This window comes from Sycon ciliatum, chromosome 9 (assembly GCF_964019385.1).
Source record: "Sycon ciliatum chromosome 9, ocSycCili1.1, whole genome shotgun sequence".
NCBI lineage: Eukaryota > Metazoa > Porifera > Calcarea > Leucosolenida > Sycettidae > Sycon > Sycon ciliatum.
In genome coordinates, this window is record NC_088651.1 from 25,459,991 (window position 1) to 25,478,630 (window position 18,640).

An 18,640-nucleotide genomic window follows, 5' to 3' on the forward strand; every position below is an offset into this window, starting at 1 on the left:
GGTTTGACTGCGTGGGCACCTGATAGTGAACATATATCCAGAGGCATGATCACATAGTGAACACGCATGCAATCAAACTACAATGTACTAACTGACTCGCGCTTTTATCACAGGCCAACACGGGGACAACATAGCATGCTGGATAAAACGAAACCAAACCACTTCATTTCCTGACAACGATGCTCTTAGCAAGAAGGACACGTTCATTTTGGAAAGAACTACCTCTATAATATGCTTTCGCAATCTGATTTGTTTCCTAGGGAAAGTTAAATAGTCAATAGAATTATGATCTACCGTAATTTCATCATGTTGCTTGACAAAAGGTGACACAGACAATGCTAAAACTAAAGACTAGAAACACGGCTAAACGTGCTACCGTTCCACTGTTCTAATTTGTCAGTTGTTGCCGTTGTCGTGGAAACAGAGCCGAGAGAGCAATAAAACAGTACCATGTTGCACGTCACAGATATTGGACTGTACACGGGACCACACAGGCTGCCTGTGAAACCAAAGTACATCATAATAATTATTATAGTGCCAAATAATAAGAAGTTGCAATAGGAAAAATGTCAAACACAATGATATTTCTGAAATATGTCCTCCACAAGGTATAGGTGAATACAAATAATTAGTTAAATTAGTTGGATGGCAAGATCCATTGCAATAATTCTCCGCAATATATTACTATAATATTGGTCTCAACCTACATAACCTTGACAAAAACACTATGGATTATCTGAAAAGAAAAGTTGATACGAAGCAATTCTTGACACGCAAAATCAGGGAGCGAGACCGCGCGAGTGTGTGTGTGTGTGTGTGTTTTTGTGTGTGAGAGAGGGGAGAGAGAGAGGGGGGGAGAGAGAGACAGACAGAGAGACAGAGAGAGACAGAGAGGGAGGGAGAGAGAGAGATAGACAGAGATTTGACAAAGAGACAGAGAGAGAGACAGGGAGAGAGAGAGAGAGGGAGACAGAGAGAGAGAGAGAGAGAGAGAGAGAGAGAGAGAGAGAGACAGAGAGAGAGAGAGAGAGAGACAGACTGAGAGAGACAGAGGCAGACAGAGAGAGAGTGTGTGTGAGAGAGAGAGGGGGAGTGTGAGAGAGAGTGAGTGAGAGAGTGAGTGAATCAGAGAGATACGAATGCACTGAAAGTATTTGAAGTCTGCACATGAAACTAATCTGTTGTGCAATCTTTCACATCTACTTTACTTGGAACATCTTGCCAAACTTATTCTGGCAGATTAGCAAACGTTTTCCACTGGTAGACAAATCTAGCTGCACAAAACTCTAGATACCACAATTTCGGAACGAATCTTGTATACGCCGACTACTGCAGCCATCCCACGCTGCCGTCACAGCATCCAGTAGTTGAGAGACAGCCGTGTCATGTTGAACGGACCCAACCCGGGATGCGTAGGGTGGGGAGCTATGCCCCAGGGTCGGGGATGAATGACCCGCGAGTGCAGTCATATCCAGGCTCGTCGAGCTGTCTGAAAAGACGTCCAGGAACTCCTGAGCTATGCTGCCGGTCTCAGCACGGGCAAATGGATCAACGCTGCAAGGCGCAAACATCACATCGCTTTTGCACGACTCTGCCACAAACTTGCGATGTTCGTCCTTCATCTTCACCGCCCAGTGCTGCGGCAGGATGAGCAGCCGACGTGGATCATTACGTCGAGTCGACGGCAGAAATATACTCTGCAGCATGTACCATATGTTGTCCGAAGAGACTGTACCATCACTGCTGGGTAGGACATGTCTGCTGGCACTGGCCGGTCGCTGAAACCGTGCGATTACAGATATGGGCAGTTTGTGTCCGTTGCTGCACGCCGCTAGCACCACAGAACAAGCTGGCGTGTTGGAGCCGGCGGTGGGTACGCGTTTGTGAGGCTCACCTGACGCCGTGCCAGCGTAGAGCGATTGCGGTCCACCTCCAGGTCTCTGATAGAAATGACGACCTTGCTCGGTAGCACCACTGCCCCCACCACTGAGATAAGCTGCCTGTGGGATGTTGCCATGCGATGCATGTGGTGTCATGGGATGGAGCGGCGACTGAGCAAGCCCTGAGCCGCTCGGTTCACCCAGTATGGCCAGCTCGTGCATGCACACTATACCATCTACGGCATACGAGTTCAGCTTACGCAGATCACGCAGTTGCGAATGAAACAAATCTTCTGTGTGTCTGGTGGCTGAGGGTACTGCGGGCAGGCTAACAGGCCGTGGTGTGCGACCAAAGCTCGGCTCCTGCGGAGTGAATTGCTTGACTGGTGACTCCGGAGACATGGCTAGGGTGGCGATCACGCCGCGTGACACGGGTATCTGCCCGACTTCACACGGTACGGCTACTCGTAGCGTGCTGGCTGGCAAGTGTATGGGCGAAGAGAGTGTCGTTACCTGTGCAACAGCAACATACATACACACACACATACACACACACACACACACACACACACACACACACACACACACACACACACACAAACACATACACACGCGGCGACACCGTTGATGAATTTCCTAATCAAAGTCCTAAGAAATTGCTGAATGCTTGGATGGCAACTACATCATAACACAGTTCTTAGAGCATCGCGGGATGGATACCCAGAGATTTTGACAAACAAAACGCCACCCGATGGAGTTGCACTCTCCCCTGGGGTTTGTAACGTTACTGTAAAACCGGAAAGTCTAACGACCAAAGTTTTTTAACGCTTTTGTAATTTTGGCATGATTACGTGCAGAAAGTATAACGATGGCTACCTGGCCATCCATCTGTATGCGCATCTTTACACAGACATCTAGCGATAATGTCTTTTTCTAATAACGAAAATAATTGGTCGTTAAAACGTTAGACTTTGTGACTCGTTAGACTTTCTGGTTTTACAGTATACAATTGACTAAACTTTCTACGGCACGCCTTACCTGAGGTTTGGTACTGACTTGGTAGTCCAAAGGGGGTTGTCGTGGCAACTGCCGGCCAACTGTGCTGTGTTGCTGCTGGTGTTGGAGGTGTTGATAGTGCAGACTGTAGGGTGTGGCCTGTGGGTGCTGGCTCCGTGGAGCCGCTGCTGACCCCATGGTGCCGGGGTGGTGCCTGCGTTCCTCGTAGCGATGCGGGGTGGCCGACTCGTCGGACTCGCTCTCCGACCCGTGTTCGGCATGTACGTCAGCTTCTGCAGTGGTGCTAGCAGCCTCCAGACTTTCTTCTAGGGGAATCCCCAGGTGTGCATCATCATCAACATCGTCATCGTCGTCGTCATCATCATAATCCACATTGACTAATGGTGATAGCTCGCTTGTGGACTCTGCTTCAGACACATCCAGGTCTTGTCTGCCCTCGGATGGCACTGACGAAGAACCTAGTGACCGATGGAACAGATAACACGCAAGTAGCCAACAGTCATTTCTGATCATAGGCCGGGCAGCAGGAGGCACTAGAGACCTCCTGCCCCAGTGAGAGTGACGCGCTGGTGAGCGTGGTACTCAGGCCTGTGGTCCTTCACTCAATAATTGGGACCCGCATGGCTGTACTGCACATGTCAAAATGAAAGGACAAGCGGTCCAGAATGGTGCAAAAAAAACCCATTTGGATGAGAAATCATACAAACTGCTTGTTGGAGACAAATCAAACCAAAATGTAATCCCGATGGTATATCATGCACATTTTCCCTCAAGCAGCAGATAACGAACTCACCTTCCCCGTACGTTGCTCCCGGTCCGCGAATGTCGACGTTGTAGCGTCTCTTCCAGCGGCGCAAGAACATGCTGCTCGCCCGGAATCCCGTCTCTCCCAGTTCGCTCGCCAGCGACAAAGCCATCTGCTGCAGGTCTTTGTTCTTCAGATGGTATCCTCTCGCTGTTTCCTGTACATACTGGGATTGTGCAGAGGTAATACGGTACAGAAAGAAGATGAGAGAAGCAGTACGATACAGCTGTGTTCCTTGTGTGGGATTGACAGTTTATAGACGGATAGTCTTCCCTTGCATGCTCTCTCTCATGCAGCACACGATAGAGCTGGATTCAGAGACATCATTCACAATTCTCTCGCTGATTAATGCCTCTACGATCACCTTGTGATTATGAGTTATACATACATACATACATACATACATACATACATATGGACGGAGCTAGCTTGCTTAGATTTCGTTTCCTATTCTTCGCTCAGCAGCCAAAAATGGATGAGTACAACTCGGTTAAAGGCTGCATTGTCAATACACGACACATGTCACAGCCATGACCTTTGTAGCCATGGGCTGGTAAATCAGTTTCTGTTGTCTCGTGCATAAAGTTGCTGATGATGGCTCATCAAGTAATTAGTTGGCTGATTCATTTACATGTACCAGTGTACAAAGCTGAGAGATTACAGGATATGCTAAGACTTCGCCATCATTTTATTGGGTCGTCATCCCGTTTGAATGTGCGAAGTAAAATGAAAGCCAATCAATCAATCAGTCTAGGAAACATGCCATAGATCCTCTGCCTAATTCCTTCAAGGAAATCGCAAAGGATACCTTCCATTTTGTTCTCACTCAAAAAGTGGCACCTAGGAGCAAATCATTAATCAGGAGCCTTTCCAACATGCATGGGCCCAACATGTGTCCGTTATATCCGGTGGAAAGGAAAAATATTGTACCCAAGGTACGTTCTACTGAAGTTTACATGACTGTCCATGTACAGCCAATGTCTAAAGTGAGCATCAGCTTTCTACCACGCACTGACCTTGTCATAGAGTAGTTTATCTAGCTGCACGTTGCGCGGCTTGCGACCCGGGTGCAGCTTTCGTTTAGACTTGCCATCACTGCCCGTGTCTGCAGCCATGTCGTGCAGTTCGTCTTCATGACGACACCAGTCCCGAACCATCTTCGGTGTCACTCCGTACCGAACTGCAACCTGCGGTGCGAACGACAAGAGAACACACACACGCACACACATGGATACGCACGCAAACATATACACATGGATAATATACGGAAGCGCATATACACATACGAAAATACATACACACACATACATGTACACACAGACACGAACACACACGCACATACACAAACACACACGGAAAGGAGCAGGACTTGTCAGTATTGTCCTATGGATCGATCATACACGGTGACCAAACTGAGTATAGACTCCTAATGGCTGTATGCAGTGCTAATAATAGCGGTGATTGTCTATGCTATGGGCATCACACTAATGCCAGCAGTGATAGTTACAACGATGATGCGTGGTGCTCTGTGAGTTGTGTGTACAACCAACATGTATGACTGTACGGTGGTCTAGTGTCGATAAAGCTTTAGCTTAGGGCTAGTCTTGGCAGCTCGAACGAACGCTCAACGCCCCGAAGTACAGACTCGCGAATACAGGAGAGGAGAGGATGTTTAGTTTCATTCATGCCTTGACCGATCGTCAGACAGCATGGCCGTCAACTACCGTTATTGGCGTTAACACATCGACGAGTTCTAGGTTTCAGTTTGGTGACGACCAACACAACATGACCTACAGCTATGTTGATAACAAACCGCCATGTGGCATTGCGCTCTCGCGCACATTGCAATGAAGAAATCCAATCACCACGGGTGATTAATTCAGTGCTCGCAGCAATGTTCACAGGCGGATAGCTGTTTTAAGTTTTGACATTTTGATATGCGTTAATTATATTGCGTCAAAACAAGGTGGGAAGAGAGCGCTCTAATGCCTATTTGTCAGTGTCGTCGTCCGTGATACAGAAGCTGACGTGAGAAGATGGCATCGTGTCAGTACTTGAACGGCCGGTCCCTAATGCTTTCGGGCCTGACGCAACGGCAAGTGTTGACACGTGTATGCATGAGAATACATTCACTCGCTATCACTATACAATCGATCCTTATAGGCTCTTGGTCACGTGATGCCCCTACCATTCTCGTTGTACTGGTTTAGGCGTTCTTTCGTGCGTAGGCTTAGTTACAGTGCTGGCAACTGAAATCCGACCCCTGAGCGGTGCGCTCACATCGCAAAGACCCGAAATAGAGGCCGCTAGAAAGTGAACGCGCCGCCCAGGGGGTCGGATTTCAGTTGCCAGCCCTGTAGTTACTGGTAGTTTCCTTCTACTTGTTAGGCAGGGGCATTGATTGATTGATTGATTGATTTTATTTGGATTCGCGAGACCAAACGAGCAGCACTGCCATTTCTGTGCTGCCTTCTCGATACATACGTACATGTATGTACACTGTATATCATGTGCACATTCACATGTCTGAAGGTTTGTGGTTTTCAATAAAAAATAAAATAAAATAAAAGCAGGAGTGCTCAATAACAGGATAGCGAATGGTTGAGCTGTGCTACATGTACATGTATGTGACAATGTAGTGTGTGCGTGGGGTGGTGGCGGGGGGGGGGGGGGGGGGGCTGCGGAGGCCCAATACAATGTAAGGCCGGGGATGGGAGGAGAGAAGGCCAGCGGAGAGTCAAACTCAGAAGAGGGAGGAGAGAATAGCTAAAGTACACGTTTACTGTGCGAATTCCAATAAACCAAACAGACAGCAAAACGAGTACACAAACTCACGAGAATAAAGACAGGAGCACAGAAATGAACGGGAGACTTATGTTGGTGCTTTCATTCAGTACTACTTCAAGTACATGTATAATGCTCGTTATTCGTCGCTCAAACTCATGTCCAAGCGAATTAACAGTGTGCGAACGCACGCACGCACGCATGCCATGACTGGCTATGATTTGTCGCTGTTAAGGGTCATGCCACCGAATTGATGGGCGTTGAGCGATCGCTGGGTAGCATAATTTACTTAGCGTTTCGAACATCTTCTCTGACAGCTTGAGCGCTATCGTTCTAATGGAAGGGACTAGTTTGCACGGGGAAGATTTCGGCGGTTTTGACAGGCGCAGAAGAATGTCTCCATAGCGCAAGCTGGACATCATGTCCTTGCCCAGCTGAACGGAAGCAGCGCACCGCCCTTGCAGAGCTTGACACCTGTCGAAAGGCTTAGCTGGTAAAGTACAATGTAGATCTAGGTTGGTCACTTCGGCGCTGTTGGAAGTTGGTCCCGTCTCTTCAAGATCGCGTGCTGAGATGCCAGCTGCACGGGAAATTACTTCTCTCTTCCTTTGCTTGCTTTCGAAGGCTCCCGCACGTGTCCTTGACTGGAGACACTGACTGGAGACAATCGCTACATATATGTACACTGTCGATGATCCATTCGCTCGCAAACCCCGATACACCGAGCAATCATTGCAGCATCACGCGGAAAATGGCAGTTACAATGTAGCAACAACCGAGCGAATGAACTGGTCTTGTTTGGGGGCATGGAGCGTATGTCGCCGCCATCTGTCCAACTCCGCCAAGTTTACGAGCACAGTATGTTTGGTTGAGCGGGTTATGTAGCTTTGTTGGGTTTCCTGTGGAGCGTGATGTCATAGTACATCCCAAGCAAACAACCTTCTGTATGTAACATGCACCTAGTGTTGTGCATGTATACGGCACTAACCTAAAGCTAGTTTTCCGTGATGCTCGTGTAGATTGGACCGTCTTGGTGATGTATCAGTACCCAAAGCAAAATGTTGCCGATAATGGCGATTGCACAGCCATCCGCTGCTAGCCCTGTACTGCAATCCAGCGAGAGCGGGCAATAGACCCTTGATCCGCTGAACTGGGTGCGTGTCCAACAAACACAGATGCTCATGTTCCAGGCCATATGCCTGGATGACAAACTACCAGTCGGAAGTGCACGTACACGCGTATTTCGTGTAGGAATCATCAAGAAACAGCTTGCGTTGGTTCGACTCAGGCCCTAGGCACTGCACCAGCTTGCTAACGTTAATCATTCACGTGCTTTGTCACGTTTTACGTGTACGTAACACTCGAACTCCTTGATGTTTGGACACGTATACGTATGAAAGCAATGTGAAATTGCCCTTCCAAAGGCAGGGTGAACGTCAACAGCGCGTGAAAGAGTTCGCGTTTCTACATGACACGTACACGGTGTCCTCTGTGCACCAGCAATCGGAGATCGTCATGCGTGAATAGACGAAGAGCTGAACAAACGAATCACCTTCACCAGAGTCCCCCTCTACGGCGCTGCTCGATCAGGTGCAGTAACTATGTGCCAGAGGCAAGGTGAGAACAAGTTCGTTAACATTGTTGTAGTGTAGCGTCAAAGAAGCGGGCCGGCTTCTAATTGTGACATCAGTAAAGAAGGCACACACACAACCTCGCTGAAACGGACCAGATTACCTTGTTCAATGGCCGGGAAAGGAGCAGTGATGTTCGCAGCACTACTACTAGGCGCTTCCCTTCCATGTCGAGCTATTCGCACCCTGACCTTGGCGAGTGGATTTAGCTGCAGAGCGGTTGTGTGTACAACCCATCGTATTTCCGTCTTGTTTGTCGAGTTCACCATGATACTTCCTCTGTGAACACTGAGAACGAGGCACACGATCCCGTACAGTCGTGTAGCGTTTGAAGGATTGCGATTGCACGCGCCAGTAAACCACAGGAACGGAACACGTCGACTGATTCGTGCAAATCAATCAATTAGCTACAATGTCCTTGCAGCTTCTACGCTGTATAGTGCAGCACCTGCGTGTATTGTATTTGTATTTTATTATTTTACTTGGGCATTCCCAACAGACGCTAAGGTGCCAATGAAAGCAGGTCCGTGGCGAAGTTATCCCTTCTCACTGTTTGATTTCTATTTTCGCATTCCTGCCATTGGACACATTTTTCTATTTTCATCTGGAATCCAAATGAAAACAACAATGGCGAGAGTTGGAAAGTGGATTGATGTTGCCTTGTAAATAACGACGAGAGAACGTTATACAATTTCATATTCCTATGGACGAATACGTAGAGCATTTGCTTCTCATTTTCCATTAATTATATTCTTTTGGCAACTCTCACCACGCGCCTGGACCAATCCAGGAGAAGGTAGCACTCTTGGATAAACGGTACAAAGGCGCGTTGCGAAAAAAAAGTAAAGAAATCTCAGCAAACGAAAGAGCAGAACTATTTACAGCGTGACCACACCGAATCCTGGCATTTCCGTTACTGTCCATGGCTCTTCATCATGCACGCACACCACGCTTATAAAATTTAATACTGTTCTTCAAGAGAAAATAGACTTGGCCTTGACCAGCAGCAAGACGTACTGTTTACTGTATGTACGTTGTAGCTTGATTTGAAAGCGAAACCGGTACAGCAAGTTTCTTAGTTTTTTTGTTGTTGTTGCGAAATATACGAACACAATTCACTGAGCGGGTATTCAGGTGGAGAGGAAGAGAAGTGAACGCACAGGCATGGACAAGGAAGTTGGCAGCAGATGGCAGCTGTGTGGTTGAGGTGCAGCGGACTCGCCGATCTTTGGTCTCGGCTCCTGTGGTACGTGTAAGGAGCATCGAGGGATTCAAAAATTCTCCTCAGGAGGCTAAATACCAAGAGCTCTACCTGTGCCGTCGATTGAAAATCTTGAGACGCCAGAAGCCCTGACGACAAGCGACTTGCAAGCGTTCATAAGCGAACGAGAACTAGGCGATTACATGCGTCCACTCAGTGAATGCCAAATTGGTCATCCCTGCATGGTGTGCCACACGGCTGCGTGACGACACCTGTCCTCAAGATGTGAGCAAACGTCAACGAATTTCAAACTTGTCCCCAGAAGCAAAGAAATACTGCCCCCTGCAGTGTTGCGTTGTCGGCAAGAAGCGCGCCTCCCTTTGTGAAATGTGTTGATGCGACGTCATCCGTGAGGCTGACTGCACGACGCTGATGTGACGTTGTGAAAGTGCACAGACGAAATCAATGGTTTGGTCACTGACGACAAATGAAACAGTCCCACGGGAAGTCGGATGGACTCGGCAACAAGCCCTAAGGACTTTTGTGTATCCACTGCTTTCTGACGGTGTCCTGTGTTTCTGTCCAGAATTGGTTGCATTCTCTAACCACGCGCTTTGTGACCTGTTTCACTTTAGCTATTCTGTCAGCGGCGTCTTTCAAAAGTCTCCAGGGCTCGCGTGCCGAAGGTCTCCTTCCTTGGTGAGACCTGTCCTTCGTGTCAATGTCTTCTGTCATCTGCGTGACGCGACATAACTCCATTCCGCCAGTATCATTATAATCACTGTGTGTTGCCGTACTGGCGCTGTCCCCGCGGGGACAAAGAATGCCATGGAGAAGATGAGCTACCTTCTGTGTCGGCAGCCGCCACTCTCCTGCCTAGCAGCTGAGACTGTCACGTCCATACTGCCTCCATCATGAGCCCTTCATGTTCGCTGTCATCACTCTGTCTTAAACAAGAGCTTTTGTGCAGGCACAGAAACAACCCCAGCGCAGCGAGCCTTTCAGCAGAGCACGCCTTTCATAATACCTTATAAGTAATTCCATTGGCCAAATGCCATTGTCAGATGGGAATGGGCTGTGCTGTGCAACGTCGGTGTAAAGTACCTTGGATACAATCATCATGATTGTATACAATGTAACACCCTTTCCAATGTAACGTACAGTGAAACCTGTGACTAACGACCACCCCTTAGGGCGAGAGAAAGCGGTCTTTAGTACCAGGTGGTCCTAAGTTAGAGGTTTGCAACGCACAACCATGTGAGACCGACCGTGCCTGGCGAAGTGGTCGGTAGTACCAGGCTGGTCGTTAGCCACGGTGGTCTTTAGTTACAGGTTTTACTCTACATTGGTTGAGGTACCATGCTATGCAAGTCATTAATTTTGACACTGGGTACATGGCTACATGTACTGATGATGTACATGGCTATCCACGGTACCTCGGCTCTAAAGTACAGGTGTTTCTGAGCACTGGGGCACGCTACATGTATGTCAAAAACGGGTTTATTCAAACAATATGACATGGAAAGAAGGAAGAACACCAAAGACACAAGGGGTGAAATTCGACGATGAAATCAAAATGAAAATTTAAAAAGTCTAATCCAAAGAAACTCAAGGGGGACGCTATAGTTTCACAGTATGATAATTATAATAGTTTTGGTGATAAAACATGTCTAAGGTTCGCTAGCTCCACTGCAGTCACAACACTGAAAACCCTAAACCTTCACTAACGCAAGTGGTATCTTGGCTGCAAATCTGTCTAGTTTCCATCAACATTTTTTGGGCCAGGGCGCAGAATAATGAACGTCCCTGGCCGCGAATTTGACATCTGAACAGGATTCGAGCAGCAAAGGGATCACTAGTGCTTTTCTGTTGGTTTGGGTTTTTTCCATGTGATAAAGTAGGTTCAAGTAGGTTTCATGTTAGTGCAGAATGATGTGAAACTCCAATACACCATCATATAGCAGAGATGTGAAACGAGAATGTTAGTGTGTTAGAGCGATGTGGTCCGTGGCAAGACGTCCTGTACTTGCTGGTCACCTCCAACAGCAAGAGAGTCTCGGGAAACTGAGGTACACTTTTTTAATCGCTATCTGTACATGTAGTACATGTATGGGCCGTGACGCTCTCCACGTTGTGATTTATCACGCGCAGAAACGACACGTCCTGCCCGCTAGTATCATGACTGGACGTGTGAACACGCCAGTGTATAATGCTACATCTACTTCAGTCTCGCTCCACTAGCGGGGCACACAGCGATCTCACCATTAGCGGAGGTATTAAAATTCTAATAACCATAATCAAATCTAGGGCAATGCGCATGTAGGATCCGTAGTACAGAGCTGTAGACGTAATCAAGTGTATATACAAACAGTGTGTCAGATCCACCTCCCGTTACTACAGCGAAGTGCATGCTCATACTAGTAATATGCTGAACATTCAAATTCTCATTAAGGGAACGGTGTAGTTCGCTAATTTGTCATACTACAGTCTAAGAGACTCTCGTCTGTCCATTAGGCGATGTAAGATGTAAGATCGCGTATCTGCTGGTGCAGCCGGTGCAAAACTCGTTCATCAGTTTCTCTAGGATTAGTTGCTCATGTTTACTGTGGTCCCAGTCGATTGTTATGACCCGCGTATTGACCCAGGGCTGCAGTAGAAGAGCCACGCTGAAAATAAAGTTCTCAAGTCTGGCTTCTTGTGAGCGCAGGTGACGATGAACAAGGATCTCTTGTGCGTCCACATAGGCTGCATGGACTGGTGGATACCGGGCGAAAAGGTGCTCGCTCGGAAGGTCAAGTGCCTGGGAACGGAAACAATTCCAATAACCATCATACCTTCTTACCCTTCCCTCATCATCCGATCTTAAGATCGGTGCAATGCCATGGTCAGAACTTCTGCGTAGAAGATCTTGCTGGGGTGTAATGGAGAAGATACCAAAAGTGACCCTCAGTACTCGAACACTACATGAACATACTGTCTGTAGATTGAGCGATAGTTTATGGGTGAGGAAGTTGTTTGCTTCCCACACTGGAGCTCGCACTTTCCCCACCGATCTGACTTGAAACCTGACCACTACTAGTAGTTCAGGTGTCCTACACTGTGAAAGGACCATACGACTACTTCAGCATAGGAGGCTGTATCCTCACTGGGCTGTGATGATAAGTTTCAAACTATGCACCATGAGAAGTGTAGTAAATGGGATCCATGTTTTACACTAGATCTTGAAAGGCCGGTGTGCTACGATTCCATTATCTTCAGAAGTGTTTATCTCTATGAATCACCAAGAGTACATAAACATTGGGTACTTTTGCCTCTACAAATCCTTTAAAAGAGTGTGTGGGAAGAAAAGGGGGAGGTCGATAGAGAGAAAGGGAGAGAGAGAGAGAGAGAGAGAGAGAGAGAGAGAGAGAGAGAGAGAGAGAGAGAGAGAGAGAGAGAGGGAGAGAGAGAAAGAGAGAGATTGCAGGCAATAGTTGATTAGTAACCCCTACATTTGTAGCGGTGTTATCACTGCTTTTCTTTCATCCGTTTAATCTAGGAATGTGGCATTAGCAAAGAATAAAATAATTATAATGAAAAACAGCACACGAAAAGATGCTAATGGTTGTTGACTTACCTGACTGACGGTGAGACCAGACTTGCGCATGGCGATTGCGCCTAGTTTCTGCTGAACCGTGTAAGACTTTCTGCACTTGCCTCTCTGTCGACCACCACCAGTACTACTGGCAGCCACGCCACCACCAGCACTAGTAGCAGCCGTGATCGCTGGTGCTCCTGGCTGCTGGCCTTCAGCTGGATGTGCTGATCGTGGTGTTGCTCTCAATGGAGCGGTCAGTGGACTGCTAGCAGTTTCGCTGGTCGGTGTGGCGGCTGTTATTGGTGCCAACGTGGGCATTCCTGCCACTGTTGGTGCTGCAACGCTATATACGTGTGATCTGGAAAGTGTCGAATGGCCGGAATAGGCAAAGCTGCGTAAGGCCCCGGAGCAAGTTACACCACTGGAACGGGGACCATACTGCTGCTGCTGCTGATGATGATGCAGCGACTCCATCGTAGGAGAGGGAAGAAGTAGAGTACGAGGAACAATGGTGGTCGAAGCAGCCAGGGTATGTCGCGGTTGCGAGGCTGAGATATAGGTTCCTGGTGGGTGTGCAATGCCTTGTCGCTTAGCTGAGGGTTCCGCCTCGGACGGGCTCCCGGACGAACTGCGGCCCGAGTGTCCCTCGCCATGGTACTGACTATGTGACTGAGGTGGGTATGGGTACATTTGCCCCGCACTGGCACCCCATCTGCGGGTGTCTTCCACTTGCGTCCAGTCTCCGGAATGGTGATGGAGGCGCTTGCGTCCAGGAATGGCAGGGTACGGTTGCTGGATATCCGAGTAGCCCGTCAGTGTCGTTGTCGTCGTGGGAGAGTACGCAAAGACGAGATGTTGTGAAGGGTCTTGGGAGTGCTCTGCGCCGAATCCCAGGGTTGGCGGCAGCGGCGTCGATGCTGCTACAAGACTGGGCGATGGTGACGCGTCGAGTGCCATCAAAACTGGACTGGTCCGCATTTCTCCAGCTTCTGTCCGCCGCTCGTCTGCAATGTTTTCTCCTTCAACTGTCTCTGCTTGGGTGAATCCCTCCTCCGGAGACGATCTCCCCTGGGGTGCGGTGTGGCCTTGCTGCGCTTCACACTGCTCCTTCTGGCCCTGAGGAATTCGCTGCTGCTGCTGCTGCGTGTGTTCCTGCTGGAGAGATGTGGCAGATGAGTGCGAACTCTCTGACATTAGTGCTGCCCGTGCGACGCAGATAAACGGCAGGCGTGCATGCACGCACGCGCAACTCGAAATCAGCGCGTAATACTCCGTGCCTGCGTACAATTATGTATCACAAGTAACGCATGACTTAGATGAGTGCAACCCTAGGAACATGCACAGATCCAGGTTTTATTCTCAGCGCATAGACGTCGAGGACTAGGCCTTGGTGGCGTTTGATCGAGCGTTCATCACACAGCTCTGCACATGTACGCGCTGTGCTGCGTTTGCTGACCCAACCACCTTTGTATGCCGATTGAAAGTGAAAGGGTAGCGAGGTGAGCAACCGCTGCGGCTGTCAACACACCACCATGATACACGAGTCTCCTGGACAAATAACACCCTCGGGACAAAATTGTGATGTCTCTGAGCTTGTTCCTCGCACTGTTTAGCAAATGAGCAGGAGAAACGAAACTCTAAATGTGATAGTGTGCTCTTTGCTGAACTGCTGCTCCGGGCGATCGTATTATGCCGTCCTGCCAAACAGGCCAGTAGTTCAAAGACCAGTACTAGCAACAGCAGCAGTTCCTTGCATCCCACAACACAGGGTACCTGGTTGCTTGGACACCAACAGCACAAGTACAGGCGTGAGCTGCACAGACCCTAGCCGTGGCTTGTGCGCAGGGAAATGTCGTATACCTTGTTGACTGCTGGAAGTCACTGGCAGTGCCAACGGTAGGACGACGCCGCGCACCTGAAACCCAAATGTTTTCCCGATTCCTCCTGCTCGCGTACAGCTGACTGACTTGAAATTAGTTACTAACCACTCCAGCAGGATCATATGCAAGCAGTGTAGCCGAGTGCGTGCCTTTAGCGATCAAGCCCTAAATACTATTATGATACCGTTCGAAGATCACAGCTCATGCACAGGAGGAAGTGCTGAACGGTGCTATCACATTGCTAGTGGTAACACTACCCAAACAGCATGCCTGACCACAATGCGCGCCATGTCCAAGCTGACTTGAACACCTTGTCAATCGATCTTTCCCTTCACTCCCTATTAGCGTGAACGAAGATCCAATGTTACGAGGACTCGACTATTGACACACAAGGACAATGGTGTTGGAAACCTGGGTCTTTTGTATCTTGATTCGAGAAGCGTTTAGTCAGCGCTAACCATGTCCAAGGGTACATTCTTGCGATGATGTTTCCTGAGTCGGTTGACACCTTGCCCACCAGCTGGCACGCAGTGATTCCAATGGAACGTCAGTGGCTGCTTCGCATCTCCTGTCCGTGATCTGGGTGTTACGGGGAATGCAAGCTGAAACTGCTGTTGCTGCTGATAATGCTGGTGGTGGTGCTGCTGCTAATGCTGCTGATGCTACTCGTGGTGATGAGGCTGCGAATGCTGCGAATGTTGGTGACGCGTGGCAGAGGAGAATCTTTGTTGTAGAGGACATTAGTCATGACAGAAATAGCACCCGCTGCTCCGTGCAGTGTGGGGCAGCTCCGCATGCCAATCTATCACAGGGCAGTGGACAAACACTAGGTGACGATGAAGGGGAAACGGTGGCAGCAGCAGCCACTATTTAGCAATGGGACACTGGACGTGGGGAATGGGTGCCAGTAATTCAATCGGGGGATGTTGATCCGAGCATAGGAGTCGGGTGTAACAGCACCCTCACGCGCGCTAACAGCACTGCAAATCGGCGGATGGCCATGTGTCAACATCGGAGTCACCGACACGGCTTGGCATGCAGCTGTATAATTGTGCTTGTGCTCATGACCCCTAGCCATCATGGTCATTCAGCACATAGCCGAGCATCTTGCCCCGTGCCTCCGCTAACTGACCCTGTCCTTAGGCACCGAACTGGCGAGGGGCTGAAGATCCGTTACGTGTGCCAGTGGGTTCGCGTTCAAAAGGCTGATTCCGGCCGAGCACCATAGCTTCACAGTGTGCGTGACATGACAGCGCCGCGCAAGACCTGTCCAACCGTTCCTGGGGGACGAGGTACGCTGGAAGCGTTCCTAGGGGCTATGACTCGGACAAGAAACCCAGAGGAAGTAGCTGGATGTGCGCTGTTCCCAATGATGACTCTACAGGGTATGCCGCCTCCGTGATGCCTCTACCTCGCCGCCATTCGAACAAGCCAACGAAACTAGTTCCTTGTCTTGGCTCTCCGGTCACCGCTGTCCAAAGCCTCGCGCACAGGGACCGCGATTCGCCTCCAGGCTCTTCCTCGCCATTCTTACAGGACTCTAGCATATCGAACGGGCTGCAAGTAGAATATTTCTGAGCTTCGTCTTACAAGTTAGTTGTTTATCTCCGCGGTGGCGCAGTTCCTGTGCCCTTAGGAGAGTTCACGAAGAGTTACACTTGTACGCGTAATGGCGTTGCACATGTACGCAGAAATGGACAAAAGTAGAACAGCGAATGGCCGCGTGATCATGCTTTCACTACCACCCCATGCTGCAAGGTATCCAGGTTCGGTGTTGAGTTGCTGATATGGCCAATGGACAAGGTACGCTCCGCGGTATCCTGGAATGCCATCCGTCCTGAAAGGGTCCTTGCTCGAGATGGTACCACGGCACCTGCAACGCACGCAGGCTTCATCACGAACTCCCTGCGCAGCGCGGTACTGTCGATCGTGACTCGCTCCAGTACTCGTTCTGTTCTCCGTTTAAACAAATCGATGCAGTTCGCTACGCGACCGATCAAGACATCTGACAAGAACTCTGCAGGCTGGTACTTATCGGTCGCTCACCTTTAATAAGGAGTATAGTATCGGAACGAAACAGCATACCCTCGGCACTTCAACGCACTGTTCCGACCACAAGTGCAATGTAGGAGAAAGATGCAACGTGATACTTCATGATGGAATACTTCTTGGGAGATGAGTTACATGACAAGACCGGAGGCCTGGGGCGAAGGTACCAACTCCAACCTTGTACTCGCCATAAATTGATTCAAACATTGTCGATACCAGAGCACGAAACATGTGTACGATGTACTGGAGACACTTGCAATGTAGAATGGCGTGCGGCGATTGGTTGGTTCACATCAATTCGAAACACTTGGTGGCTACGCCAAGGTGTAACATGATCAAGTGTGAATTCCACGCGAGATTTGCAAAGCATCCCACACGCTGTTAGAGCACCAACCAAAATGGTCATTATAGCATCAGTTATCAACCATACAGGCATAAGTACATGTTTAGCATCAGTTATCAAGAATCATAATACTATAAAGTACAAGAAGAAAAGAGGACCAAAGAGCTACAAGTTTACGCTATAGTAACTTGTAACTTGTAGCTCTTTGGTCCTCTTTTCTTCATTAATCCTTGGCTCTCCATCCAAGCATAACACAGTATTATACCTCACGGGCTGAACAAGAGAGACCAAAAATCATTCTTGTAACTCCGAGTTTCGCGTTTCAAAAACACTCATGAGTATTGTACTTCAGTACGGTAGCGTAAGCTATCAGGTACATAGTCATAAGTGTACCATCAGTCATCGGCCACAAGCAGTACACATGGACATTGATCGACCTGTAAGCTCAAGTTATACTGAGCGACTGCCGTGTGTAACGACATCATGGAGATTCTCTTTCACGGGAAAACTAAACAGAATGGATATGAATGCAATAAAACGTTGGTAAACATACCAACCCAGTAAAACAATGGATATTGACCCCTCCCCACCCCCCCCCTCCCCCGCAAAAATGCAAAAGTGATCTGTGATTGAAACTGCATCACACTACATTATGACTTTATGAGTCATGGGGGGGGGGGGGGGGGTTGCAAGGACATATGCCCCCTGACTTCTCTTGTGTGTGCCCCTGAGCAGCACTCCAAGCAAACATGTATGCAAGTCTCCACACCTAAGCTGCAATTTCTGGCGTTGGCACATTGCCGTCTCCCTGATCAACACGTCTATGTCGCACTTCACGACCATGATACATGTACTGCACACGTACAGAATCTATCGGGACACCTCACTCCTCACTCCCCAGTTCCTTTTACGCAGAGAGTTGATGGCTGGCTGGTTGGTCGAGTTTCTTTTTGCACGTTCCTAAAGGAGTCAATGGGCTTACTTTCTTCTCGCACGTTCGTGTAAGGAATCAGGATCAATTGCCGTAATGCGAGGGACAAAGCAACAGAACGCACAGGAACGCTACGTCGCTCTTGTGTAGATATGTAGATGCGATTTGTTCAGGTGATCAGTATCGGTTTCATTGCTTCTCCACTTCACACCGGCATGCATGGTTTGAGATGACGATGATCGGTGGAACGGCGTACACTAACTGCGTACACTAACATGATAGCAGCAAGGGTAGATTAGGAACATAACTACGTGTACTGAAAAAACAAAAAAACAAAAAAAAACTGTCAGTCTACTAATCATGAGACGTCCAAGGAAGAAGGACCGCTCCACTGTTGTCTTTGTATCTTCAATACCTAGTGTACACTGCTCACTCAGAAGAACCTCATGTTCGTGCTCGACGACCACGCTATCAACTACACACCTCATTGTAATACTGACACAGATAGGGTTTGGAAGTGCTACTGCATTGCCAGCCTGGCG

The 18,640-nt window shown here is 48.8% G+C and overlaps 2 protein-coding genes across 2 annotated transcripts in view; one reads left to right on the forward strand and one right to left on the reverse strand.

The window, feature by feature from the left end:
- The window catches only part of LOC135824743 (uncharacterized), a 58,515-nt gene that overhangs the window by 17,818 nt on the left and 22,057 nt on the right, over window positions 1-18,640 (forward strand). The window lies entirely within an intron of this gene.
- On the reverse strand, window positions 1,090-16,089 carry LOC135825041 (uncharacterized). The gene is made up of 5 exons (XM_065337776.1): window positions 12,935-16,089; window positions 4,719-4,889; window positions 3,691-3,868; window positions 2,919-3,355; window positions 1,090-2,393 (listed from the first exon to the last, which is right to left on the reverse strand). The coding sequence occupies exons 1-5, from the start codon at window positions 14,087-14,089 to the stop codon at window positions 1,287-1,289; spliced, it is 3,048 nt and encodes a 1,015-aa protein (XP_065193848.1). The 5' UTR covers window positions 14,090-16,089; the 3' UTR covers window positions 1,090-1,286.